This window comes from Athalia rosae, chromosome 3, assembly GCF_917208135.1.
Source record: "Athalia rosae chromosome 3, iyAthRosa1.1, whole genome shotgun sequence".
In the NCBI taxonomy this organism is placed as follows: domain Eukaryota; kingdom Metazoa; phylum Arthropoda; class Insecta; order Hymenoptera; family Athaliidae; genus Athalia; species Athalia rosae.
Window position 1 is genome coordinate 399410 of NC_064028.1, and position 27188 is coordinate 426597.

Here is a 27188-nt window from a genome sequence, read left to right on the forward strand (position 1 = left end):
AATTTTTTCCGATTTTAAAAAATATTTTTCACTTGTGCCGGCCCTGGGTGGGTGCGGGCCCCTGAAATTAATTGTACGGCACTATTTTTAGGCTCCGCCCACCGCGAGTACAGCTAGCGCCATGTGGCGGATTTTTGGTGAACTAACCTCCGGGAAAACGTGAAAGTTTTGACCCTTCTTCAAGCAATACGGGAAAGTATTGACCTCATTTTCTCTGAGCTCCGCCCACCGCGAGTACAGCTAGCGCCATGTGGCGGATTTTTGGTGAACTAACCCCCAGAAAAATGCGAAAGTTTTGACCCTTCTTCAAGCAAAGTCGGAAAAGTATTGACCACTCCAGGCCTCAATAATTTCAGGCGGGTCAATACTATTCCAACTGTGCTTGGAGAAGGGTCAAGACTTTCACGTTTTCCGATCAGAAAAGGGGTCAATACTTTTCCGGCTTTGCTTGAAGAAGGGTCAAAACTTTCACGTTTTCCCGGAGGTTAGTTCACCAAAAATCCGCCACATGGCGCTAGCTGTACTCGCGGTGGGCGGAGCTCGGACAAAATGAGGTCAATACTTTCCCGGTATTGCTTGAAGAAGGGTCAAAACTTTCGCGTTTTTCTGGGGATTAGTTCACCGAAAATCCGCCACATGGCGCTAGCTGTACTCGCGGTGGGCGGAGCTTAGATAAAAGGGGCGGGACCTAAAAATAGTGCCGTACAATTAATTTCAGGGGCCCACACCCACCCAGGGCCGGCACAAGTGAAAAATCTTTTTCAAGATCGGAAAAATTTAGAAAAAATCAGAAAAAATTAGAAAAAAATTCCGAAATGATGGTTGGTTCATTAAATCATGGATAGTATATTACATCAAATAGGTGTGTAATAAAGTTTAACTAGGCCATTCGTAATTACTACAAACTGGTTTTGTTACTTATTGAAAAAACCTAGATCCCTGGATCCTTCTGAAGATAATTGAGATAATAATTCTACCATGAAGACTAGAGACTGAAATATAATTGTAGCTATATCCAAGGATAACATTTATGTAGCGAAACTATTTCTATTTACAGTTCATTTACGGAACATCCTGCTAGCCCCTGACGTAGAAAGAGAGAATCTATCATCTCACTCGTTATGCTCTGGATCGTCGGGATATTGGGATGTGTTTACCTCTACAGTTAACCTCTGTTCCGAAACAGATAATTCATGTACTACGGTACAACGGAGCGTTGTTTAAACTTGAAGATTTCTTAGCATCATAAATTTATGTTAAACGGTTAATGTTAGTAAAGTTTATTTGCAACAGGTTTCGAAACTGGATCGTCGTGTGTGCAAAGTTTCTGTGACGATATGTTGTGACAGCGCTTTGTCAGGGGATCAAATTTATTACTTGCACGCACGAAATGGAATAGTCACTTGAATATTAACCATCATAGATTTATCTTCAGTTGGCCAAGTTTGCGTATCTGCACAATGGCAAGCACCTCTGCGAGTGGGCTAATCAAAACCTATTCAACATTGTTCAATACTCACACCCCTGGCCATAATCCGCATAGAACATATTTTGAAATACAATCCCGACAATCTCCAAGGGCTGCAGAGAATGACTCAGATGATGCCGATGATAATCTGGACGAAGCCTTAGATGGTAGCGTATAGATAAAATTACTAAACTTATAGTTGCATCTTAATCTTGAATTTACATTTATTTTTTATTACAATTTACAGATTTAATTACAAAAACATGGGATGTTTGGGCAGCATCCCCTTTGTATGGTATGAAATGGAACGAGGAAGTAAAATTAAAACAGTATGCTAAACGACTACGAGAAAATGTGGCAACTTCGTTATGTAAAGAAGATGTTTCATATGACGCAGAATTTTTAATTCTAAAAGACCTAGTCCGATCACGCTCTCACCAACCAGCTATTAAGGTATGTCAGTGTAGTTTTGTGCTAATAAAAATTGGTTCTTCATGAAATAATCAAGTGACGTTATAACTATTTTTCAGGTACTAGTCTATTCAAACAAAGATGATTCCGAAAAAGAAAATTGCATATATACAGGGATATTTTTGTCCTGGGGTTCAGAACTTGACTCGGAGCAAGAAAATTTAAAATTACCAATTGTATTAACCCGAGGTGGGCAGACTGTCACACAAGCAATACATGTAATTTTGTGTCAGATGTTTGACTGCGTCATCACAGCCATGCCTGCTAGTCAAGAAGACCTCATGTGGTTAACCGCTGTTATTCTTAATTCATCTAATCCATCCGATCTATCTGTCCAGCGAAAAAAAAAACAAGTAACTTCTGCCGATGCATTGACTTTGGAATACCGCATTCCTGGATTACCAACTTCTGACCTAATACTTGTTCAGTTTCCAATTTCATGCATGATCGCCTTGTGGTTCAAGTATGTATCACTTTTTAAAATCAACCGATTTATCGTTCACATGTACGCAGCACGTCTGAATCATAACTTCTATCAAATTTGATTATAGAATCTGTCCTACGCAACAAAGTCTCACGAATCCTAGGGAGCAGATTGAAAGCAGAGTGTACTTGGAACAAATTGAAAAATTCAATCAATTCATTAGACTTCAATTACTCAATAATATGGACCTTGAATTGGGCTACTGCTTGCTGAGTAAAATCAGTTTACCGAGTTTGACGATCAAAGCAAACAAGGTTGGCAAATACTTTTATCCATGCAGAACCTAATGTCACTGCAGAATTAGTGGAATATAATGACTTGATTTCAGATTAAATGCAAAAATATCGACACACTGGATCGAGTTCTATGGTATTTCCAAGAAAAAGCTTTGCTTTACATGGCATTTCTCACACAAATGAACATAGATGAGGCTGAATGACAATTATTAACTTGCATCACTCTGAAAAGTACAGATCGATCGACCTCTGTACCGTATTGACAACGTTTCTTTGAATTTGTTCATTCTGCTAAATATAAATGATTTAATTATTAGGTTATTTCAAGTTCCGTAAAACTTTAGTATCAATTAAACTTTGCCATGCACTTATAAATATTGTAATCATTGCAGTGGCTGTATAGAAAACTTGTAATAAGAAAATTTTTTATTGAACTTGTGCTGTTGTGTGCATTGTAATATACCTATTTAAGAATAATTTCAATCCGAATGACTATCAATCATTTTTAAATGGAACTTTCGATATAGATATGCTCAAATTTAGCCTGATCCACATGGTGAGGCAATTTTCGATTTGTGAGGTGTTGACTGTCCGGCGCGAAAATTAATAGGTAACTCAAATATGGCTACCAACCCGCGATCAATAGTATGGTAGCAGAGGCTGTGAGTGGCTAGTAGTGGGATTTAATTGTATACTAAAGCGGTTGAATATTAACGAATCATATATTTTTATGGACCAGTGCATACTTTGTCATCTTTTCTGTAGTTAATGATAATTATTATTCGTCAAATAAACGCTCAAAGTTACTTTTTATTCACGCTATAAAACTAACGCCCACAGACCGTAGCGTATGATACCGTCACGTTTTATGAGTAAGACTTTTTAAGGATCTGCAAAATCGAACTTATGTACGCTACACTGTGCTTTGAAGTGAACTTGTATTTCATATACCCGGAATCAAGCATTGCTGTATAAGTAAAGATGGTTTCAATTGAAGAAAGCTGGAAATTGGCCACAGAAGGGCTGAACGCTGATGTCTGTGACTCCTGGTTAATAAAAGTACAGGATGCATATTCCGAAGATAAACGCACATACCATAATCTAGATTATCTCCAAGAAAAATTACTTCATTACTATGACATAAAGGATAATCTAACTAATCCAAGAGCTGTGTTGATAGCGCTGCTCTTTCAAAAGTAAGAAAACTTCTGGTAACCCTTTTTTTGTAAGCCTGGTAACACTGGATTACTCATTTTAATTGATCTAATTTTTCTCTTTTATGTATGTTTCATTTCCATTCAATAGTTTTGAGTATGACCCAAAGGCACTAGACTGCGATGACAAAAATATGCAGCACTTCAACACCTTTGCAGACGAAGCAGAAATACCTATGGTGAGTTGTATTATTTTGAACACTGGTATTATTGCTCTAACCAGGGTGCATGGCTCAAACTTATCCTCATTTGTTATATTAAAAAGGACGACAAATTACGCAAAGAAGTCTGTGCCTTGTTGAAAGCTGCTGCTACTCATAGCACAGATGCCCACAAGGTTGGGGGGGCCTTCGGAGGAGAAGATGCGCATTATCTTCTTGACTTGGACATGGCTGTGTTAGGCGCAGAGCTTGACAAATATACAGAATATACCGAGCGTGTTCGAGGCGAATATTCTTTTCTTAGTCCACCTATGTATACAGCATTGAGACTCAAGGTATGTTGATATTTTATTTTTGGTATAGTACAGTTACTTTGATTCTATTCTATTTCATCCCATATTGCTCCAGGTATTACAGAATTTCTTACAAATACCAAACATATTTGCTACCAAAGAGTTTCGGGAAAAGTTTGAAGAACAAGCGAGGCTTAACATCCAAGCTGAAGTGCTCTGTTATCTTAAGACGTAAAGTTATGATGTGTAGTTCACACAGAATTTCTTTGTTTACATTCTTTTGAGTATTCACTGTTGTTAATCGCTGTGGCTAGAATTATCATCTAGGAGTTAATTACTGCTATGTGAAAGCTGTTATGAACATTATGAATGTTTATATTGGCCGGATTGATCAACGATTTGTTCAAATCGGCTTGATCGGGTGCTGGAAAATTGTTCAACCTCGTATAATCCCATATTTACATTTGTACTCGATAGTAGCGCTATGAACACAAAAAAAATCTATTTAACAGAATGACAAACATCATCGTCAATCGCCTCGGTATCTATGGCTCTCATCCATTATTCATTACTTGAAAAGGAATTGTTCTATACTGCCACTGGAATTTTCGCTCTTAGTGTGACTCATTTTTTGAGCGGAATTAATTGCTTATGTAATTGCGTAAGATAAAAAAAAATCAAACTAGAGAAATTTAGAAAATGTCAAAAGGTGTATCATGGTTCATGATGACGTTAAAAATATTAACTGATAATTTGTGACTGAATAAAAATGTGTTGTATTATTGGTTTGTCAGATTCAGTTTCAAGACCCTGAAAATAGCAAACTCGCAGAAAAGATAATATCCGACACCATAGCCTTTGATGGAAAGCCAACATCTAATTTCAGAAAGAAAATCTTTTTCTAATTTGATGTCGCCGTTCTACTGGTTTTTGATGCAATTATTTATTTGTATCCTTGTTTGCGCCTAATTATATGCAATCTAAATTGATTCGAAACGCCGATCAACATTTGGAGCTACTTTGTTATAAACTTTATGGGAGTACTCCCAGTGGGTGGAACAGTAGCTGAGCTGATCCGATGGATATTCGGCACCCCTTCATATTATTGCTTCGACGGAGTAAATTTCGTCGTAATTCCGAAGTGCAGCCCTAGAATTTGAAGGTCTCCAATTTGCGACCCCATAGGGTATGGAGACCTCCGCAAGATTTTTAATATTGAATTGAACGTTTTATTTCCAGTTTCTGATGAATTTGTAGCTCAGAAATTTCAGTAACTCTATTTGACTGTGGGTATACAGGCTGTTGGCCGTAACAGTACGGTAATGTACAATCTGTTTTTCTACTAGGAAAATATCCTAGAGGATTACGGGAAAAGCCGATTGTTAAATCCTTCTTTATTCTGGGATGGGTTAATTCTGATTTAGTGTTCAGTTACGGATGATTTCTCGGATCCAAGAATCCGGAATTGTGAATAACGTGTTTATTTGATGACTTTTTTACTTGAATCATCTTCAAAAACGTATCAGGAAATACCAATAAAATAACTTATCAGATCGTGCGCAAAGTCCGTTCTAAGACCATTGATAAATAAAACGAAATGGAATATGTATATGATTACTCGATATTTAAAGGTACAAATGCTTATAGTTATGATCACCTAATTATACTTTACTTACACGCATAATATGTATAATCCTAATATTAAGTGTGCAGCGTTTTTTTTCTATATGGCTTCCGATCTTCCCGATCTATCATATTATTCTATACATAATTTCACATTCACTGCGTTCATTGCTTCAATCAATTGTAAATTCTTTGTTTCCGCATCACATTGATCACGATCAAACATCCAGCATACTCTGCCAACTTACAGAGTATCGTGCATATGTATATCATGCTTTCACGGACGTACCCTCCGATCGATTTTCTACTGATTATTTCACGTTAGACGTTATACTCCGCTGGAGAATATTATATCGCAGAGTGCCCAGTATTACTGACGTTTATATCGTAATTTCTGGGTGTCACGGTCAATCGTATTCCGTTCTTGTTCAATAGTACAAGTTCCGCCATAAGTCTCAGTTGTTCCTCAGCCTCGACTGCTCTGACATCGAACGCCCTTAGTACAGCAAGAATGATAACTTTCACTTCCATCAGGGCGAATTTCCATCCAATGCAATTTCTAGACCCAGCGCTAAATGGAACGAAAGCAAAGGTTGGCGGCTTTGGACTGTCGGGTAAAAATCGCTCTGGGTAAAATTCCTCTGGTCTCGGAAAATGTCGAGGATCTCTGTGAAGAAGATACGTGTTCACGAGGACCGTTGAACCAGCCGGGATCTCCGTACCCACTGAAAGAAAGAACAACCATTCGAACATCTGGACTACGTACTGTATGAGAAATAACTGAATTGCACGGCTGAAGGAAACCTTACTTATGTCGATCGGCTGGTATATCTGCCTTGCGATTAATGGAACCGAGGGATAGAGTCGCCAGCATTCCTTCATGCAGGCATCGAGGAAGTCGAGTTTCTTCAACGATTCCATCGTGACCTCGTCGGAACCGACTACACTGTTGTATTCCTCGAGTATTTTGATCTGTGGGTCGAGTAAATCGATGAAATTCCCATTGATAGACAATAGTTATTTCATCGAAGATGATACAAAGCCATCATTTTGTCGATGAAGTGGGTACCTGATATTCCGGATGCCTTCCAAGCGCGTAAAGAAACCATGAAACGCTTGTGGCGACCGTATCGTGACCAGCGAACATAAAGGTGTTTACTTCATCGCGAACATCTTTGTCCGAAAGCGTATCCCCGTTCTGGGCCATTTCTAGTAGAAGATCGATCAGCGCTTGTCGCTTCTTTGGTGTCTCGTTAAAATTTCCATCGTGTCTCAATTTCGACCCCGCCTTTCGTTCCGCTATCACCTGCGAAACAAATTTCCATGTTTTCCATTTCCAAAGCCGAACGAAAAACCAAGAAAAAAGGCATACTGGGATCAACTAGATCTATACCTTATTCGTGAAATCGTGGATAATCTTCAACGCCGCCTCTTGTTCCTTTGCCCATGACGTTCTATTGAAAAGGATATCCGGATGCGCCCAAAAGGTGATGAATCGTTTTTGAACGATCGATGTCATCCTGAAAAGTTTTCAAATTCATTGAAAACTACCATCCTTACGTACGATTATACGAAGAAGTAAGACTTTGCTGTACAAGTTACTTACTTGTCTACAGCTAGCACGTACTCGTCGTTGCAATTTGTCTGAGCGTTCATTTGATATCCCATAGCGGTGTCTGTAAAAAATTAGCTCAAATAGGCTTGTCTCTCATCCTCCCTCACACGATGAATTCAATTATTGCGATAAAGAGAAAATGTAAAAGTGGTGAGTGATTAATTGGTTGAAAGGTCTTTCCGCCTTTGTTAAACTCCGAGCTGTTCGATCGCTGCAGTTTTTATAAACCGATACCTTCAGGTTTCATACATCACTTTTTGATCAAGAACAAAAATGAATAGTTTCACAAACAAAATGTCCGTGTAGTGTCAGTAATCGTTTTACATAATAATTTGACAAAAACGAAAAAAAAATCAACGATTTCCGGTGTAAATGGGACAGAGAAAAATTGGCAGAAATTCAATCGGCGCAGGATATACGGTAGATAAGTGAACGCTATGGCTATGCTCATGACGAAGACCCGTCTATGGGAATCCGAAGAGTCTGCTGAATCGATACTAAATTCTTACAAAAATCCAATCAGACCGAAAATTCCGTGGAAATTGAAACCGCCTGGAAAGGATGTGAGTAGCGAATGTAATAATAACATTGTTTGAAAGCTCGAACAAAAATAAACTGATTATCCCTCGTTAACGCGTAAGCCGATTATCTCAGTTCTTTACATTAGAAATCAACTTCCCTCCCTCGCGAGCTGAAGGATAGTCCGAAAAAGTTCAGTAAAAGTGTTAAAAGAACGAGTTTATTGGCCGTTCCAAAATCAAAGATACAGGATGCAAACGGCAAACTAGCCACGTGCGTCAACGGGGTGAGCTGAGAACATCTATTCTTTGAATGGGGTGCCCTTTGAATTTGGGCCTGTACCAGTTTTTGTCGTTGCATCAGGTGAAGAGGGCCGCACTTCTCTACGAGATCACCGAGAGAACTAACAGACTCGCGAAGCCAAGAATTATTCCAGATCCTTCACGTATCGGTCAAACGTCAGGCGCGTCGCTTCCAATGACGAAAAAAGTTAAGTTGAGGCTCAGCGAAAGAGTTAGCGAACTGTCGAGACCAAAAATGACTTACGATCCGCCTACGAAACCTGCTGGTTACATCGCACCCGGCGCACTCAGGGCCGTTGGTAAGTTTCCTATAGGAAATATCCGAATAGAGCTGAATTGTCGAGGCATGCATTCATCGTTTGAATTTCGACCGGAAAAGCTACCCGGCGAATCCTGGAACTCGCGACCCCAAGGAAAACGAGATCGCAACGACGCCAGAAAAAGAATTGGGCGCCTGTTCACGCACCCTGCAGTTCCAGAATTACTTACTTGGCAAGGCCGAAGCACTCGATTGATCGCGGTAGAGGAAAGCAAAAAAGTTTCCTCAGGCGAAGCTTGCCCACACAGATTTCCCTTCGAACATGGTACTGAACCAATTGCTCGTACATGCCGTTAACGGTTTCATCGCTACTGCGAATTTCGCGTTGCATTAATTTTCTGATCGCGATTCGATTTGGGAATTTTATTCGCAGGGAATTTCCCAGTACCCGAGTTTGGAAGGAATTAGGCTACTCGGGGAAAGTGTTGAAGAGTTGCGAGAAGGAACGCAAGCTCTCGAGGCTCAAGGGTAGTGGTAACAAGTCCCGTAGAACTACGGCGAAATCGATAAAACCATCTCAGTCCGACCAAAGCGTTTTCTCTTTCACTGGAATTCGTCGGAATACAACCAAACGTCGCGGTCGCAAAGCTAAATATGTTCGCCCCGCAAAAACGTCTCGAATCAAGAAGCGTGGCAAATTCTTAAGTTTCAAATAACAAATGTAACCTGGTATCTTCAAACGATTCTGCAATATGTCATGATAATCCTGAACGTCTCTGCTCTGTATAAAACTATGCGAATGTGATTTTGGATTTCGAATGTCGAACTCACCGCAGATAATGTCGAGGGCGGCAAGTTTGGTGTACGGAACAACATCGAATTCCGGTTTGCCAATTTCGTTCCTAAGTCGGGACACGAGAACGGCAGCTTCCCGGATGGAGCTGCCAAGATATTTCTCGATCACCCCGTTGTGGAAGCTCGGAGTCAACAGCTTCCTGCGTGCGTGCCATTTCTCACCTGCAAGAAATCACCAACCTGTACTATCAGATCTCACGAATAGATTTGTCGAACCGTCGTTATCGGTTTTATTCTTTTTTTTTTTTCTTCTCTCTGTACGGAAACTCCTACTACGTGTGCATTTCGAGATCAATCAAATAAAGTTTGACGAACTTTTGTACCCATGATGACTCGGTTTCCGCGCAAAAATACCAGTCTTTGGGCCTGTGAGTCAATTTTTGAAAGTTTACGGTACGGTCGCTATCCACCATCAAATTCGTGCAAGACATGCTCGCGATACCGGAAATCACTGTTTCCGCATTTCTACGCAATTATAAAGCACAGCCGAGTACATCTGTAGAGCGTGTAAGAGTTAGACGAGTGCAGATGGCGAGTATAAGCTTCCTGGAGCCTTGGGAAAATTTGAATCGGAGCCAGAACCGATTTCGCGATTGCATACAAAGTCGGCGTGAATCAGCTATGTAGGTATGCGTTCAAACGTAAGCCAGCCGGTGTTTCACTCGGTAAATTCAATTAGAAGTCTATTTACGTGTGTTCCGGTAACTTTAACGTTTCCAACATTTTTCCAACCATCACGCCTTCGCTTCTCTTCGCATCTCTCTCCGTCGCTAAAATTCAAGTCACCCGTTCTCGGTACAAAGTAGAACGTCGCCGAGGGTACTTATACCTGTGCGTAACGCTCCATACCGTAATTTATATTATAGTTTCTGGCGCCGAGTCAAAATTCCTTTGCACGAAAGAAAAAAAAAAGAATATATACAAAATAACGTTTGTAGAAAAAAAAAAAAATATATATATACATGGACACGGAGACGGAGATGGAATACCTAGGCGCTAAAATAACGAACAAATTGTACAACTGTTTTTCAAGGACGCGAATTAGCGGTACCTCGAATTCTTTCAGGTATATCTATATCTAGATGAAATCGGCCTTCTGTAAGAAAAAAACAGAACGAATAAAAATGAAAAAGAAGAAACAATCGAGTTTATCCGCCGTCGAGCAACGTTATTCCATTTTTTGAATGTGTTGTATTTTTTTAATTTGGTATTTGTTGCTCGTTCATGCCGCACCGGTCGTTCGTTGATCTCTCGGTAATATTACAGATTCACCATACGCACACAAATCGTATTAGCTCACGTTCTTAGCATCTCATTATTTTTTGAGCACTAACCGAGAATAATTATCGCAACGTGACGCTCTCCCAACGTACAGGTACAGTACAAGTAACATCGACGAAGACCCTTACATTTTATTGTTTGGTCAATACCGTCGACTATGTATACGGAATTACCGGATTACCCGGACGTTAGTAAAAATGCTCGACGAACGATAGGAAAATAATGACGATAAATGAATTGGAGAGGTGTTCTTACCAGAGCTGGTGACGAGGCCGGTCCCCAGCCAGTGTCCCAGGTATTGATACTCGAGACTTTTGTCGATGTGGAGATTGCTGCTCAAAATTGGCTGAACCGATTCGACCCGGTAGAGCCAAATGAATGGGCGCATCCCGACCCAGAGTAGAAAAATATCCCCATATTTCTTGCTCCATCCCAACAGCTTGTAAAAGAAATCTGCGATAAAAATATAAGAAGCAGATGAGTCGCGAGTACCGCGTATCGTAAGTATGCGAAATCAAGGAAGGTATAGGCTTCGTGGGTATCTTGCGATCAGAAGCTTGCCTTGAAGCCGATCGAGGCGTCCTTGATGCCCACGTTCTATAGGAGCACCGCAGGTACAGGGGACCGTTCCGCGGCAGGATTACCTCATGGTCAGATATTCGAGGATCAAGGGACGAGGGTGACGTTTCATTTTCTCATTCTCAAAGGATTTTCAAATCGGCTGCAAGACCAACGACTGCAGTGACAACGTGGAGAAGCAACGACGACGACGAGAGAAGCAGAAATGGGCAAAAGCAAAATGAAACTTCCAGGATTCAAGCGCAGCGTAGAATCGAAGCGAAACCGTCGATCGATCTCTGTTAATCCACTACGGGGCTGCCGACCTACCGCTTCGAAGGAAAGGCGTGAAAATATTCTTGGTGCTTTTTACAGACGACCGGAGTCGATGTCCTCGGCGAGAGGCTATGCACGATTTTTGCAGGCTGCCAGGGTCGCTGCAACCGAAGGACGCCCGCCACGCGCTGCGTTTCGAACAAAGATAATAATTATATCGCCAAAAGAATCACCGCTACTGCGTTCCAACTAATCTCCTCGCGTATACCCGAAACGGATCGCAGGATACGTTCGATGCTCGTGAATTTTTGCTCTTCAGCATCCGCGAATACAAAATTTTACCGAGGCTAAGGTCCACCGATCGTACGCAGGGAGAATAAATATGGCGGCGTAGGGATCGCGCGGCAGCGTGCAGGGCTCGCAGATGCGAATCATCTGTAACACTGGCGAACATTTCATTAAGTCAATTAGTGTCAACGACAAAACGCTCGTGATTGCCTGTCTCTTATTTTGTCTGGCGGTGAAGGCGACGTGGAATTGAGAGCACCGGTTCGAGTATAGGTAAGTACGTGCGATATGGAGGAAGGAGTGGTTCGATTAACGCAGTTTTTTTTAATTCGCGCAGCCCCGAGGTCTGCGGATGCAACGAGCGCTCGACGAAAAAGTGGCAAAAATCAGATCAGCGATATTATTAATCTCGAGACGATTTCTGCACCGACGTCTGCGGTGATTTCAACGCGTATACAACGTTGGATGGATTCCAGATATCGGATCGCATAATAATTCGGGTTGTGCAATAAGATCGAGCTCAGAAATTACGTAATACGAAAACGTACGTGCAACGCCATAAAAAAAACCGACCGCCGTTGCATGTCTCCTCGCGTGTCCCGATGAGAAAATAATACAGTTGCACGTGGCTCTGCCGTACATACGTACGCATACGAATAGAAATTCACGCAGGCGTACCTATACGTACGTAAGTACGTACAGCCGAGCAGCCGAGTCTCGCGAATGAAAAGATGAAATACATATTCCTATCGGCGATAAATTGTCCTGAATTAATTCAACCTGTTGTTGCATTTGGGTCACAGGGTGATAAGGTGGTCTGCGCCGAGTCCAAAGTTAATACCGCGAGGCGATCCGTGTACATATATATCTGTTACGATCGGTAGATGCTGCAAATCGGCGATATATAGGTATATCCGCGCGAGTCCCACTTTCCACATCCTCGTGTATCGTGGACGAGTGCGATTTCGTTGGAAAGGTGCGAGGGAATCCCGCGGATTTGTTTTTGCTGTTACAATCTACATGGAGACGAGGTAATCGCGCTATTTCGTTACATCAATCGGCCGGGTTCACTGAATCCAAAATTTCCAAGTTGGCGTACGAAATAATTCAAGAGCGCAGATAAGGAATGATCCGTTCAACGTCCTGCACAGACAGATTATAACATATTCGTATGTATGGTTGATCTAATCGCAATTCGTTCAATTATTAAACTCGTGACGCATTGTATATAGCTGCACGACTCGAGGGATTACAAATGTATGAATGTGCGTTAATCTGAAATTGATATACATACGACATACAACGAGCGGAGTGTAGGATGTGCGATAGGTGCGCGGTGGTGAGGGTCGTTGCATAATAATTATCCATTACAATTCACGTGTTAATGCACGCACACTCCGACAGGCGTATCGTCTCTCACTCTCCGCATGCACATCGATGACTCGTATTTGCATTTCGATAATTAATCTCAGCACGCGTTATACCATACGTAGAGACCATTCGTATCTGAATACGAATTTCGACCGACCACACGTACACGACTATTTTTTGTCAAAATATCAGTTTCGTAATAATTATTATAATACACGAGCGATACGTGGAAGATAATTAATTCGTCGCGAATGTCCTGCCCTATTTTCATTATAATTTATAAATATCTTGGGCAATGGATTATTAAATTCTCGTTGATTTTGCCGCGTGCCAAGTATTGCTCATTTATTATTGAAATCTCCGAGTCGAAATGAGCCCGATTCGGTGGGGGGTATCGCGAACGGCAGATTCCAAAGAACTTCAGCTGCAGACGTACAACAAACGAGATACGAACGATACGTTTCCGAAGATAGACGAACTGAAACTGTGAGCTGAACGCGATCGAATGTTTCTCGTTTTCTTCTCAATCGTTGAACGGGACGTCTGATTTGGAAGAAGATGTTCGTGTATTTGAAAAAACGCTCGTCGCTGCTCTTCGCCACGATTATTGACAGCAAATAATTACGCGGCAAACAGCCACGTGCTGCCGGAACATCGCCTTTTCGCGTTCGACCGTTACAGGACTCGGACGGAGGCGAAAATTTCCGAAATTTCCAGGCTGTCCGAAATTCGATCGACGTCCAATGGAAAAACTGTCTTTACGTCGATCGACTTGTTAGCCCTTGGTCGCGCATGATTCGATTCGTTTAAGAAAGTGCAGCAGAAAAATAGAGAAAGAAACGAGACTGTGCGAAGAAAATCCTGCGCTTTTCGGCGAGGGATGATTCCGATTTCGACCCTTTCCCCCCCCCGTTCGTCAACGACGGAAATTCTTCGGATGACGACGACTACGTCAATGAGGAGAACAATCGTACGTAAGAGATGGAATTTTTCATGGGAACTCTTACCTTCTTGTGCACAGTTCAGTTGTAAAGCGTTTCCAATCAATGGGGCAGCCGGAGGAGCGGGAATTTTGCGTAGCGCATAGACGAACCTTCCTCTCCGAACTAACGTCAGTAGAAATACAACGAGGACTCCGAAGCTGAGAAAAAGTGTCACCGACGAGATCCCGCCTCCCACCAGATCCGCAGCTACCAACATCTTGGCCAAGTGACGACGGCTCCGATGACTTTTCGCTTGCACTTTTTTTTCGATCCTAGTTTCAAACAATTCGCTCGAATTTCGTCGAGATCTCACACTTGTGTTCGCAATTCACCCGTTCTCTATTTTTTTTACGTATTTCGTACGTACGGCGATCGCTGCTTCTGCCGTCGTTATTATATCGGCGAGTTTCGCAGCCGGAGCATCGGTCCAACTTCAACGACTTCGCATCGGCGGCAACTCCACGGAGAAGATGACTCGGATTAAAGACCGTGGGACGCGCGAATCGACGACGCCAAGGTACAGAAGACCCCCCCGGCAGGTGGAAATATCGCTCACTTCCAGTCGACCGTTTGTTCATTAATTATTATTTTCCATCAAAGTTGATAACTTACACTTGAAATTAGATGACAATCGCTTACGCTTTTTCACTTATCTGTCGCCGCGGTAGAAGCAGCGGCGGCACTCGCGATGTCACCGACGCGTTGATATCGGCTACACGTGCGGCATTAAATATTTTGACAAGATTTAGTTTCTATACACATGTAACGCGTGTATGAGTGGAAAAAGAGTAATAATTTCATCGGTGAACCGGTAGCGACCGGTCGGTCGAGGTGTTATAAATAATTTAAAATAAAACCAAGGAGATAAAATGAATAAAAACTAAATGAGGATAAAATCACGAAACGGGTATAAAAATATAAAAGTTGGCCGAAAACAATTCGTCCGTATGCCGAGAGCCGGTGTTTGCGTGCGTGTAACGTAATAAATCAAATTAACACGATTAATTCATACCGTACATCGGTTTATTTTTAACTTTCTATCTTTTATTTTGTTCATGTTGTTTTAAATTGTTCCAGCGAAACAGTTCTCGGTGTGATTTATTATTTTTTTTACGTTTTCTTCTTTTTAAATTTGTCGGGTTTATCGGTGAATCTCCGAAGATTCGCTACGATCGCATACGAGGTGGACGGTACTTTTCGAGGGGAGAACCGTGCAACTACAATTCGATATTTTCGTAATTGGAACTTTGACAATTCGAAGCGACGAACGATGCGTGCGAATGAAGAGAATGAGAATAACGTTGTCTCGATAAATGCGTGTGCGTCGTTCGATACGGTGTACGCATATTTTTAATGATACCGATCCGTGTGTATCTGTCCTCTGTCTCCGTGTGGATATATGTATGTGTATATATATATATATATATATATATCCAGATATATAGAATATTTCGTGTCACTCGTTTCACGCGCGTCTCTTTTCTGTCATTGAAGAACGTCGTGGTCGCATGAAGCGAAGGAGTGGTCACTCGGTGCCGAAGACTCTCCCTTATATACCACCACCAGCTGAGGACGGCAACCGCTACTTCCACCACCAATAGAACCATGTATTATACATACATATATTACACGCATACACCCACATAAATACTCGTATACAGTCGTACATGTCTCTACTCGTACACGTCCCGCGTACGTGTGGATGAGAATTTTACTCGCGTGCAGCGGCAGCAGCCGCGGAGAGACCGACCCTGGCTCACACTCGCTACGCTATTTAGTTTTTCGAGATCTCGTTCTCAGGGATTCGCGATGACGACGACGACGACGACGACGGCGACGACGACGACGATGACGATGCCGATGGCGATGGCGATGATGATTCCGTAGCGCGATTATACCGGGTAGGATCGTAGCGACGGTCCGATCGCGTTAATTGCGTTAAATTGCGGAACTGGACACCGTAATCGTTTCGATGTCTATACCTGACTCCCGTAGCGATTAAAGTTGAAGAAAAAACAGCTAATGACCGCTGCACTCGTCGTCGGTCGAGTTCGACTCGAGCGGAGCTTGCAGCTGAGGATCAGTAATACCGATGTTACGTAATACCTGTAAATATAAACGCAAACTTATCGCCGCGACCGCCGCCGTACAGCGGAGCGAGCTAACCGAGAGCCATCTGAAAGTTAATCCACGATCCGCGGAGTTCTCGGTGTAGGTGTACCCGGGGTACGTATCTGCTATACGCGTGTCGACGATTCTATCGGAAATAGCGGAAGCGCGAAGGCGCAAAGACGATTCGCATGATCGGGACCAGCGTACGCGTACGTCGTCTCGTGGCGACGTCTCTGCCCTGGGGGGGGTGGTCCGATTCGGATCTTCGATCGGCGTAATCCCTTGCGACGCGTCGTACTCCGGGCGTCGGGGCTGCGGACGGGGCGTACGTTACCGAGTAAAAGTTATCACGGCCGCGACGATCGAGGGAGATGGGGCGACGCGCGACGTCACCGAGACGGCAGGGGTACGAGGAAACGGTGCGAGAGACGGTCCGGTGGCCCGGTGACCTTGACCCGACGGTCCTCGAGAGACGAGGCGTACGATCGGACACGTGTTCCCATTGACTCGCGCGGTCTCTCCGTGTCGCCGAAATTCATTCGACCGTAAGCGTAAACGGAGCGAGCGACGTCGCGACGCTTCCGACGCCCCTGCGAATGGAATTAACCGAACTGCACGGCGAATCGTTCGAGGCGCGCAAGGACGCCGTATTCCGGGTCGGGTCGAACATCCGAGGTGCAGTCCGCGCACTCGACAAAAGAAGAGGGGAAATTTAGGTCAGTCTTGCGAGACAGACTCCTTCGTCTGCAATAATATCGGAGGCGAGGGTACCGGGCAACGGTGAGGAGGAATCGTCGACGACCCTCGATTATTCCTCCTTTCCGTTCATCCGTTCTTCTCGAATTCCCTCGCCTCGCCGTTCGTCTATTTTTCTCGAAAGCGGAGCGCGACCGTTCTCGGAGCAATAACTCACCTCCACCGAAATTCAAATTGGCACGGGGAACCGACCAATTTCCTGGTTCGATCGAGCGATCTAAATCATAAGGAATATAAATAAGTAGGTACAAGTAGTACAGGATCCTTGTAATCGAGTTTCGCAAACGTGACGCCGCGCGGCTTTACGGCCGGTAGACAGATCGTAAATATCGCATTATCTTAATAACCCCGGGGGTCAAATTATCTCCACGCAGGTGTAGTAGAAATATTTTACCTCGTGCCTCACGTACGTAGGGAATTCGAGTATAATTTTATTTCTCCCACCCCGACAGGCTTACTCAACGCGCACCTGACGACGAACGGCACCTCGAACACACACCGGGGGGAATACCGCCGCGTAACGTCGATCCCCTTCCGATCGTTTCTACGACGATCGCGTCGCGTCGCGTCGCCTTTCGTTACCCCCCGACATCCGCGGGATCCCGACGTCCTCGGAAAAATACTCTTTCGAGAAATCAACAAGTCGAATCCTCGATGGAGGGATCAATCGACGGTGTACCCGCGTGTAATTGCCGGTCGATTGTCACCGCGAAGACGTTGACAAACGTACACGTACAGGTGTACCGACAATTGCGTCGAATCGTTCGTTTTCTCCGGTCTTCGCGGGACCGACGATGAGACGACGAGGTGAAAAAGTCGAATAATGAGCGGATGGAAAAAGTTAGAGGAACCACGTTATCCCGCTCGGCAACGGGACGCGCGTCCCCGTTCATCGTTCAGCGATCATCGCACGCCCCGCGGTAGCCTCCGAGGATATGCACGGGGTTTCAATCGAGATCGGCGGAGTCTCCTCCTTCTTCTCGTATCTTCAGATCCTCTTCTTGTTCTCCGTCTTCGACGTATCGCGATCTCGAGTAAATAGTTCAAGGATGCGGAACGAGACGCGCGCGCGTGTACCACGCGTTCTCGACGCGGCGTACGTTACACGTACACGTTCGCGGTACCGCGTTCTTAACAGTAGTACGATATCGAGACTACTCTCGATTATCGCGAGTCCGTATCATCGCGTAGGGCCCGAATGAATATTCGTACAATTATCAAGCGATGTGTGAAATTCGAACGAACAATCTCCTGGTCAGGCACGTGGCTACGCGACGTCGGTGTCGTAGCAACGTTAGAATCCACCCGCCCGCATGGAAGTAAAATTTCCCACTCGGTATCATCTTCGAAAAAATGTAATCGCAACGGTGCGAACAATAAAGGAATTAACACGCGGTATCGCGTGTTATAAGGTCAAGACACGCGTGTACACGGAGAGAATACGGCATAATATGAGCGACGGGAACAAATTCTTCAATCTCTTCCACAGCTCCGCTGGTGTGTAATACGTAAACGATTCGTGCGTGACGTACGGCGAACGCCACGTGCGCGGATCGGTTCGAAAAAAAGTGAAGAAACAAATTGAGGACATCCGTGTAAGTCAAGGCGCCGTTGACCATAGTACGTCCGTACCACGTCGTCTACTCCCGTCCCGTCGCGACGCGACGCACACGCGTACGCGTTAATCAAACTACACTCGCGATAATGTCCCGTGACGCTGCGGTGGCATCGCTAATTAATCGATACGTAGAAACGAGGGAACGAGGACCGCGACGCGGTGACTACCTCCCGGGGAAAACGGGCTGAAAATTATCCGTCGCCTCGACCGCGTCGAGCCGATCGTGCCGATATGCCGTCGAGCGACGAAGCGGGATCGGTGAAATAAAATTTCCACGCTCGTTTCGAAACCGCAGGGGAATGTCTGACGCGGGGGACTTTTTATTTTTCGATTCGGCGTGAAAGTGAGTGGGATTTTTAAATCGATCTTCTCGGTTCGGGCCACCTTGTAGGTGGGCGCTTGCCCACGGGCTATTCGAGACGAGGATAGGAGCGCAGGTCGGGCGCGCGATACGGCGGGGCGGCTATTAGGTGGCTCGTGACTCCGGCGTTGCTCGTGCGAATTGAAATTTACGGGCGATTCGGCTCACCTTTAAACGACTCTAACGCCTTATCTGTTTACCTTGGACAGGCCCGCCACGTGCGGCGATTTAACGACGCGTGCGGAATCGACAAAAAACATGGATTTTACACATCGACGACGACGACGACGACGACGACGACGACGATACGCGCGCCGCTGCCCAGGAGGACGTTAAACCCCGACGAAGGAATTTTCTCCCCTGCACGGTCATCGCGAATCGAATCGCTGAAACGCTATTCGTTTTCCCGCTCTCGTCGTCCTCTCCTCCTATAGGATTACATCGCCGTTTCTTATGCGCTTTCATGAATTTCTGTACAACGCGCGGACCTTTTTAGTATTTTAGATGCACTCCAGATCGAAAGAGATGTCTGCGATCTCCGGAGCTTTGTTACGGTAATCCTCGCCTATTTCAGCGGAAGAAAACACCCGCTGGAGTTTGTACGGGTATAACGAGGATACTGCATTATGCAAAGAACCCGCAGCGCAACCCTGCAACTGCTGCGAACCTTTGTCCCGGAATCGTCGGCGTTATCGAAGATTGTCAGCCGCGCCTTCGCGGAAAACGCGATCGACGATGACGCGACGCCCGAAAACGAGGTGAAGCCAATAATCGATTCCTCCGGTATTCTTCGACGTTCGGTGTTTGCGAATCGACGCTTCGAAAGAAACCGGATTACGCAATATCCGACGCCTCGTATTCGACGGGATCCCCAGCTCCGACCGTGCGGTACAATGGAAACGTCGATTCGGCATCGGCGAATGCAGTCGCTCCGCGACCAGTTTCGCTAATAATAATGCAAGGACGTCGAGTCCGAGCCGCTGAAATCCACCGAAAGAAAAGCGCCGAATCAACGGCCGATCTCTGCGGCGGCGTTTCGCGTACATACAGATTTGACGATCGGTTACCGCACAGCTCCGCGTTTCCGCACCTTTGCCTATGATTCTGCAAAGAGACGCATTCCTGCACGACGACGACGACGACGACGACGACGACATTTACGGGAGGACAGAAGCGCACGGAGTAGATTACACCACTCGCGCCTAGTTCTACGTGTGCATACATAGGTATAGGTGGTATAGAGGCGTCGTCGAGCGAACCGGGTCCACGACCGCTCGAGCCGCCGATCGCATCGTGTCGCGTGTATCTACGGTATGAAATGACTCGGTAAGGCAACCTACCTACGTACCGTACGCGTGTAGATAGGCGTACAGATGTGGGCACGGGCTGCTGCGTATAGTTGTAGCAAAAGGTTGTTGAACTATCGTGAAAGGCCTTGGTAACTTTGCAGCAACAAAAGTGCAAAGCGAACGACGGAACGTTGCAAGAGTTCACCGATCGGGATGCGACGCGGCGTGCGTCCTCCACCGTGAATTCGAGGGATTCCTTCGTTTTCCGTTCCTTCCAATCGTCGGGAGGAAAAGCGCGGTCGGTGGAAATGAAAAGTGGTCGGCTGCAACGAGGAGACGGATCGCGTCATCCGACGACCGTTTCGCTCGGCATACTTTCGACGGCGCGGAAGAGGGTATGTATTTATTTTTGCAAGCGCCCACTCGCGCTATCGCCTATCGCACGTGTTACAATTGATATACACGCGTGGAGCACCGGGTACGCGCGGACGTGGTCGTTGCGCACGTACACCGTTACGATCGCCACAAAGCGCGTGCATCGTAATTCATCCGTCCGCGTGTGCGTCGGGTGCCCTCGCGTTAACAATGAGAAAATGATAGCTCTACGTACACCCGTGCCCCGTGACCCCTTTTTTTCATACTTATCGTTACGATTTTTCCTCTCCCCTTCGTCCTCTCCGTCCACTCCGTACTCTCATTTTTCTCGTCACTCAGACACACGCGGTGGTAGCCGATACTCGATACTGGTCCGATCGACCGATATCCGGAGAAGAGACGAGAAAATAGGAGAAATTGTTATTGGGCACGCGCGTCCAATTGATATCGCGTCATCGCCGATATTACGCCATAGATATATCGCACGCGCGTACGTTTCCCTCCGTGTGCTCGGGCTATCTAGCCTGCGATTTGATCGCGTCATCCGTCCGACGTGCACGCGCACATTTCGGAATAGATCTCGTAGGGGTCGTCTGGGCGAAATGATAATTTAAATTGTTTACGAAAAAACGTCAACGTAACGTAGCGAGTGTAATGCACGTGTGTAGCGCAACGACGCGATGCAATCCGTGGACGGCGAGTTTTCGTCATCCCGCCGCTCTTCGCGCTACATCTTTGTTTCGTTTCAGTTTTTACTCTTCGTCCTTCTCCTCTCTACGCTCTACTCGGCCGCGAAAATACGTCTAGACGTATTTTTAGATGGTCGTTTTTTTTTTTTTTGTTTTTTTTTTTTCTCTCCTCATTATTTAATAACGAACGCTGCATATCGGTGTAGGCGGCGGTACGACGAGCGGCTTCGACGGACTCCGCGGATCGGCACCGCAGTGATCTGGAATTCATCGATGTTTTCTGGCCCTTATTCGGTCGTGGGTATTACGAATATACGGTGGGTACCCTTGACACGGTTATAAAATTCATGGCGAGATTCTAAACGGATAAGTTCGGCTTCCCGCGTCGGTAGAATTGAAGATATTCAATTGATCGCGTCGACAAACCCGTTACACCGGAATAATCGTCGATTCGACGATCCGCGATACGGCGATGGCGATGGCGATGGCGATGGCGATGGCGATACGACCGCGTGCGTTTCGAAAGTTTCCGCATAGAGGTATATGTGCGAGGAGAAACACCGGTTCGCCGATTCGACCGCGGGGACCGCGCTACGATAATACGACAGGTACGCACGCGTACCTGTGCGCGATAAATGCGAACGTACGCGACGACGACGACGGCGCAGGTATAGGCGATTTTACAGTCGCATAGCTAATTAACGACAGCCTTGAGTCAACGGTGTAGAAAAAAAGTGGGGCTTCCTCGTCGCCACGTGTTCGTACGTTACACCTCGTAGGTGTACGCGCTCCTAGGATCTCATGGGTATTTATGTACCGTGATACGATAGACGCCGGCGCCGTCGCTCCTTTTTTTCCTTTTCACTTTTTTATTCGAAAAATTATCGAATCCGTCACTCGCCGCCACGAATGTGTTGTACGCATAAGTTCACTCGTCGAATCCTCCGCAGCGTGTAGAGTTTCGAATAATAATTCCGGGAACAATTCGAAACAATTTTACCAACTATTTTTCGTCGAACGTAGCGATAATGGTGGGAATTTTTTTTTCGCTTCCCGTAGAATGATGAATTTCTGTAGCCGGAGGTGAAATACCGAGTGTTTCGAATCTAAAAACAACCAAAAGAAGCCACATCCTCAAATTGCGAAAAGATCGAGCGCGCGCGCGTGGCGTAAAAACGAATAAAAATAAAATCCCAATTCAACGTATCGGTGAATAGGCAAATAAAATGAAGAGGGGAGAAAAAAAAGAGAAATTTCGGCACAGCGCGTGTAACCGAATGTTATTTTCGATTTTTTATACGAAATTAACGGGGAAAGAGTAGAGCCTCCGCACCGGGGATAAAAATGAAAATAAAATATCGATAAATAATCGCGGCCCCTGATCCACAACTGGCTTTCAAACTCCCATCTATAGTAGTGTATACCTAGAGCGTAAGCGTAGTATTCGGTTATTTACCCACGTCGGGTCAGCCCCACGTGTAGGAATTCCAGTTGTTTACGGCTTCGTATATCATTTGTCTAACGGACGGTGACTCGGTTGCGTACCGAGAAGAACGGCTCCCCGAGATGATGTCAACGGGACAAACGAAACCGCGTCGCCACGTCCGGTAAGAGCTGGACGTGACGAAGAATAATATCACGGAAATCCTATTCCCTTCGGAGACCCTCTCGCCTCCGAAAAACCGGTCAACACTCCTCCACCCGCGGTAGGGATTAGAAATCTTCGTGGCGAAACCCCGGAGACGTGACATAACGCGCGTGCCTTCGGTCGAGGTGCACGTGTCGCTTTTGGGAGGATACACGCGCGACCGGGCGAATCCACCGATGCACTCGCGGTATTGCGCAACGCGTTGTCGCGAAATTCGCTTTTCTCTTTTCGTCGTATCTCATACGTACGCGTACACCTGTTGGAGCGGATCGCATTCTCCGACGACGAAGTCCGAAGCGAGTAGATGCATACCGCGAAACGGCGGATCGGTATGCGTGTTCGCGGGTACGCGCGGAAGATCGCTCTCTGTTTTTCCTTTCCACGCTTAATTGCGGAATTTCAGAGGCCTTGAACCTTCTCGTCCGAGTTTATGTGAATTTAAAACGCGTCGTTACGGCGAACGAAAATAACCGAGAAAATTCATCAGACGGCGCTTTTGCGCATCGGTCGCTGGAAGAAGGGTCGGATCATTTTACGGGTACGTTGCAGTTCTCGCCGCGGATCCCCGCTGCTGCGTTTTATCTAATCTTCAACGGAAGCGTCCTCCCGAGATCCCTGTCAGAGGTGTGGTACGAACCCGCGTGTACCGGGAAAGTTCTGTCCCTGCGTATACGCGTGTAGAAAGCTCACGTCTTCGAGAGTGCGAGGAAAGAATTGTTTAGGTTTCAAGGTCGTCAAGGTCCCGGGGTGCCACGTGTCGGTCGTTCCAGGGCGACAACTCCCCCCGTGCGCAACGGTCGGAATGGAGACCGCTGACCCTGCGGGTGGGACCTCGGACCGCAACGCATTCCGATGGTCCCTCGAAGATAGCCCAGACGTCGGGCGCATCATCGTCGCCTAGATTCCCCATCCACCCGCGTCGTCGCGACGCCTTCCTCCTCCGCGCGGGAAAGGAACGAGAAGGAGAGAGAAAAAGAGGAGGCGGTCTGACCCCTCGAGACCCCAACGGGCTCGAGATTCGTTTCCTGGACTCCTTCCTCTTCGCCTTCTTCGTCTTCGTCTTGTTCTCGTTTCGTTCGTTTGCACGTTCCGCTACCTGCCACGTTCAATGTCAAGGCCGAGAAGAAGGCCGGACTTCGGGAACGGGGTCCCCGGCGCTTCTCAAGGTTCTTCTCGATTGTTCGAATTAACGCGGTGCGACGTTATTACCGCGTAACTCATCCCTCGCGTGATCCTCCTTTCGGTCGCTCGAAACAAACAAGACCGAGAAGACCCGGTAACGAACCAGACTACACGTGCGTCACCTTGACATTGAACTTGACGACGAGCCACTACTGCTAGGTATACCTACCGAACTCTATTCCCAAATACCAGCGCACGACACCCAGGCCCAACGGCGCACAACGTTCGCTCGGGGTGAACTTCGGCTGGTGGAAAATGAATTTCGAGCAGAGGAAAACATTTCAAAGGCTTCCGAATAAAATTTGTCTGTTTGTGTTTTTTTTTTTTATTGAGGTGGGAAGCGGGTAAATAATTATAGACGTACGCCACATACAACGATGTAATCGTCGTGATACGTCTACGCGAGCGGCAGTTGCGTAGACGCGTTGCAGGTCAATGAATACGGTAGCAGGGACGATCCCACCCGAGTTCCTGTTATGATAATAAACTTGAGCGTGGCGCAGGTGAGGCGCGACAAATTGTAGGTAAAAATGGGGACCATTCGCCGTACCACCTTTTGACGACCCTTCGCACACGGGAAGCGAGAAGAGGTGTCTCCCATTTTTTTAACGATTTTTCTACACTCTAGTCCTTTCCCTCATCTCCGTTGAAACTCGCGAAATAATTGAACTAACTCTTCGGTTTCTTGGCCAATGCACCGTCTGGAAGGAAAAACCAATTATATCTCATACAGGCCGAATGATACAGTTGACGTATCTTTCGTTGCGAGAATTCTGGGAAGAAACGAAATGTGGGTTAAAACTGATTAATTATTTTTAAATACTGCGTCAAACCGCGACGATTAAAAATTAAGACCGAGTGAATTTTTCAATCGATCATGAAAATGACCTCGACACTTTTATCGAATAACACAAGTATTATAAATTCTCGAGCTGCATACAATCGATCGTTTGAAATCGCTATCGTGACCGTATTATTCATCATCCTGTCACGATATTTGTGTCAAGACTAACTGCGGTAATCATCACTGTCTCCCGAATGCTTTTATCTTATGAATTACCGCCTACTCGCAATCGCTATTAAATTACACGGCGTACGTCTGTCGGGCCGATTGAATTATTAGCAGGGGTGGAAAAATGTCGAGAATCTATTGAACGATCGCTCCGATTTTCAGTTACAGGCCACATCGAAATCGCTGCATCAGCGACGAAGAACCCGAAACTCTTTCCCGGAAATGCAGTAGGAAAATAAGTTAAACGATTTAGTTGAAAAAAGCGAATCGTTTCCCAAAAGTCGATCGAAATCTAATTTAATCTAAGCCTGAGAGCGGTAGCGGAGAGAAGTATGGAATAACGAAAACATATTTTCACGTTAATCTGTCGAAGAATTTGTCAATCGCATACGGCCAGCCTATCTCCGAATGAATTCGGTGAGTTTGACTTTTTGACGGCGATGAACCGGTGTCCCAAAAGGTGCCTCGAGATTACCGAGGGCAATGAAATCGATATCGTTCGAATTGCGTGATTTTTATTTTCGGAAAATGAACGAAGAAGAATTTACGGAAAATTCATATGTGTAGTTTCGTCGATGATTTCACCTGATTTCCCCGTTGCTCTCAGGAGTGACCGGTACTCGTCGGTGCAACAGCAATCGGAGATGAGCGAATGTTCTCTGCAAGAATTCGCATGTAGAAACGCGCAATCGGCGTATTGGCATTTGTAGGGCAGAGGGAACTCGTAGGGATCGGTGCAGCAGCAGGCATCGTGAAAGAGTCTGTCTCCGCAGTACGGGAAGACCGACTCGTCGCAAGGTGGACACCGTCCACTCGAGGGATGACCGAAATTACCATTAAAGATGTTATGATAGGTCTGCCTGGTCTTCTCGCCTTTTTTATCCTCCGAAGATACCGCGTGCTCCTCCGCTGAATCCGGAGATCCCGCAGCTTCGTCGGATAGACGACCGGAATCTCCTTTCTGTGTCACGGGCAAACCTGCGTGAGGCGCGAACGTTTTTTAATTCTACTGGCGTCTACAAGCATTGCACGCGCGCCCCGCATTTCATTTCCATCGTCGTTTAAATTTTTTACTTTTTCTTTTCGAAGCAGAAAAATTGAAAAAAAATTTTATACGATTTACGATTTACGACATATTCGAATTCTTCAATTCAGCAGCAAACTCGAGCTTAAAACTGGAGTCAGGTAGCCACGGGCGCGCGGTTTGTTGTGGGGCGTGACCTCTGCTCAGCCCCGAAGGTGACGTCTCACAACAGAACGCTACGTTGCTGGCTATGCTGACTCCAGCAAAGCTGGAGTTTGCTGCTGTATTGAGAAATACGAATATTTCGACCCATGCGACAAATCAAAGTGGGTCTACGACTAAAACCACTCGATATGTCTTGTAATTTTTCTGCTCCCAACAGCGAATAATTGACGATTACTCGATCGATTGCACGAGCAGATGATTTTGGCTTTCAGATTTGAATTCCTGAGCTGTTTATACGTGAGATTACTCTTAAAGAACTAAAAAAAAATTCGATTTTTGAGCAACAAATAAATCATTCTTTTAATTGGGTTTAATATGCTTTTCTGATGTATTTTGACCTCAGGAATCCGAATCTGGAAGAAAAATTGATCTATCTTTGAAATTGATCGAGTTATCTCCAATTTTCAGCTTTTTGGGGTCAAAAATAAAAAAATTATTTTTCAGTCTATCTTAATGTAATTTGAGCTCAGAAATCCGAATCCGGAAGAAAAATTGATCTATCTTTAAAAATGACCGAGTTATCCCCATTTTTTCGCATTTTTTGGCATAAATTTGAGGATATCTCGAAGGGAAAAAATCGTAGCTCAATTTGGACAACGGATTCGTGTTCCTGAGGTCAAAATACATAAGAAAAGTGCCA

The 27188-nt window shown here is 45.4% G+C and overlaps 4 protein-coding genes across 8 annotated transcripts; 3 read left to right on the plus strand and 1 right to left on the minus strand.

Annotated features, from left to right (window-relative positions):
* Nucleotides 1-717: 717 nt before the first annotated feature.
* LOC105685550 (centromere protein L-like) lies at nt 718-3093 on the plus strand. 3 transcript variants are annotated; one of them, XM_012399758.3, is made up of 7 exons: nt 719-862; nt 1058-1203; nt 1294-1635; nt 1716-1921; nt 1999-2402; nt 2491-2677; nt 2752-3093. In XM_012399758.3, the coding sequence occupies exons 3-7, from the start codon at nt 1461-1463 to the stop codon at nt 2860-2862; spliced, it is 1083 nt and encodes a 360-aa protein (XP_012255181.1). In that variant the 5' UTR covers nt 719-862; nt 1058-1203; nt 1294-1460; the 3' UTR covers nt 2863-3093. The 3 variants fall into 3 exon arrangements, with proteins under 3 accessions (XP_048508408.1, XP_012255181.1, XP_048508407.1); XM_048652451.1 differs by having other exon boundaries at nt 718-862; nt 1058-1635; nt 2173-2402; XM_048652450.1 differs by having other exon boundaries at nt 1058-1635.
* Nucleotides 3094-3618: 525 nt separating this feature from the next.
* On the plus strand, nt 3619-5109 carry LOC105685553. The gene is made up of 4 exons (XM_012399763.3): nt 3619-3855; nt 3965-4052; nt 4139-4369; nt 4443-5109. Exons 1-4 carry the CDS (start codon nt 3641-3643, stop codon nt 4560-4562), a joined length of 654 nt encoding a protein of 217 aa, XP_012255186.2. The 5' UTR covers nt 3619-3640; the 3' UTR covers nt 4563-5109.
* On the minus strand, nt 4364-17067 carry LOC105685549 (cytochrome P450 4c3-like). 3 transcript variants are annotated; one of them, XM_012399755.3, is made up of 9 exons: nt 14625-17067; nt 14282-14529; nt 11037-11234; nt 9477-9662; nt 7557-7626; nt 7344-7470; nt 7020-7256; nt 6760-6922; nt 4364-6675 (listed from the first exon to the last, which is right to left on the minus strand). In XM_012399755.3, exons 2-9 carry the CDS (start codon nt 14472-14474, stop codon nt 6299-6301), a joined length of 1551 nt encoding a protein of 516 aa, XP_012255178.2. In that variant the 5' UTR covers nt 14475-14529; nt 14625-17067; the 3' UTR covers nt 4364-6298. The 3 variants fall into 3 exon arrangements, with proteins under 3 accessions (XP_012255178.2, XP_048508405.1, XP_048508406.1); XM_048652448.1 differs by having other exon boundaries at nt 14282-17066; XM_048652449.1 differs by lacking the exons at nt 14282-14529; nt 14625-17067 and adding an exon at nt 11343-12365.
* LOC105685551 lies at nt 7620-10453 on the plus strand. Its single transcript, XM_012399761.3, has 5 exons — nt 7620-8128; nt 8233-8370; nt 8448-8685; nt 8766-8970; nt 9079-10453. The coding sequence occupies exons 1-5, from the start codon at nt 8003-8005 to the stop codon at nt 9359-9361; spliced, it is 990 nt and encodes a 329-aa protein (XP_012255184.2). The 5' UTR covers nt 7620-8002; the 3' UTR covers nt 9362-10453.
* Nucleotides 17068-27188: the final 10121 nt, after the last annotated feature.

Excerpts from the sequence above, each read along its gene's own strand:
- LOC105685550 (XM_048652450.1), top strand. The coding sequence starts at position 1,461 with ATGGCAAGCACCTCTGCGAGTGGGCTAATCAAAACCTATTCAACATTG. Across the intron at positions 1,636-1,715 it reads TCTGGACGAAGCCTTAGATG|ATTTAATTACAAAAACATGG; the intron begins GTAGCGTATAGA and ends TACAATTTACAG. Across the intron at positions 2,678-2,751 it reads TGACGATCAAAGCAAACAAG|ATTAAATGCAAAAATATCGA; the intron begins GTTGGCAAATAC and ends ACTTGATTTCAG.
- LOC105685553 (XM_012399763.3), top strand. The coding sequence starts at position 3,641 with ATGGTTTCAATTGAAGAAAGCTGGAAATTGGCCACAGAAGGGCTGAAC. Across the intron at positions 3,856-3,964 it reads ATAGCGCTGCTCTTTCAAAA|TTTTGAGTATGACCCAAAGG; the intron begins GTAAGAAAACTT and ends TCCATTCAATAG. Across the intron at positions 4,053-4,138 it reads ACGAAGCAGAAATACCTATG|GACGACAAATTACGCAAAGA; the intron begins GTGAGTTGTATT and ends TATATTAAAAAG.
- LOC105685551 (XM_012399761.3), top strand. The coding sequence starts at position 8,003 with ATGGCTATGCTCATGACGAAGACCCGTCTATGGGAATCCGAAGAGTCT. Across the intron at positions 8,129-8,232 it reads TGAAACCGCCTGGAAAGGAT|AAATCAACTTCCCTCCCTCG; the intron begins GTGAGTAGCGAA and ends TCTTTACATTAG. Across the intron at positions 8,686-8,765 it reads CGGCGCACTCAGGGCCGTTG|CTACCCGGCGAATCCTGGAA; the intron begins GTAAGTTTCCTA and ends CGACCGGAAAAG.
- LOC105685549 (XM_012399755.3), bottom strand. The coding sequence starts at position 14,474 with ATGTTGGTAGCTGCGGATCTGGTGGGAGGCGGGATCTCGTCGGTGACA. Across the intron at positions 11,235-14,281 it reads ACTGAACTGTGCACAAGAAG|ATTTCTTTTACAAGCTGTTG; the intron begins GTAAGAGTTCCC and ends TTTTTATCGCAG. Across the intron at positions 7,627-9,476 it reads CGCCCTCGACATTATCTGCG|ACACCGCTATGGGATATCAA; the intron begins GTGAGTTCGACA and ends AATTTTTTACAG.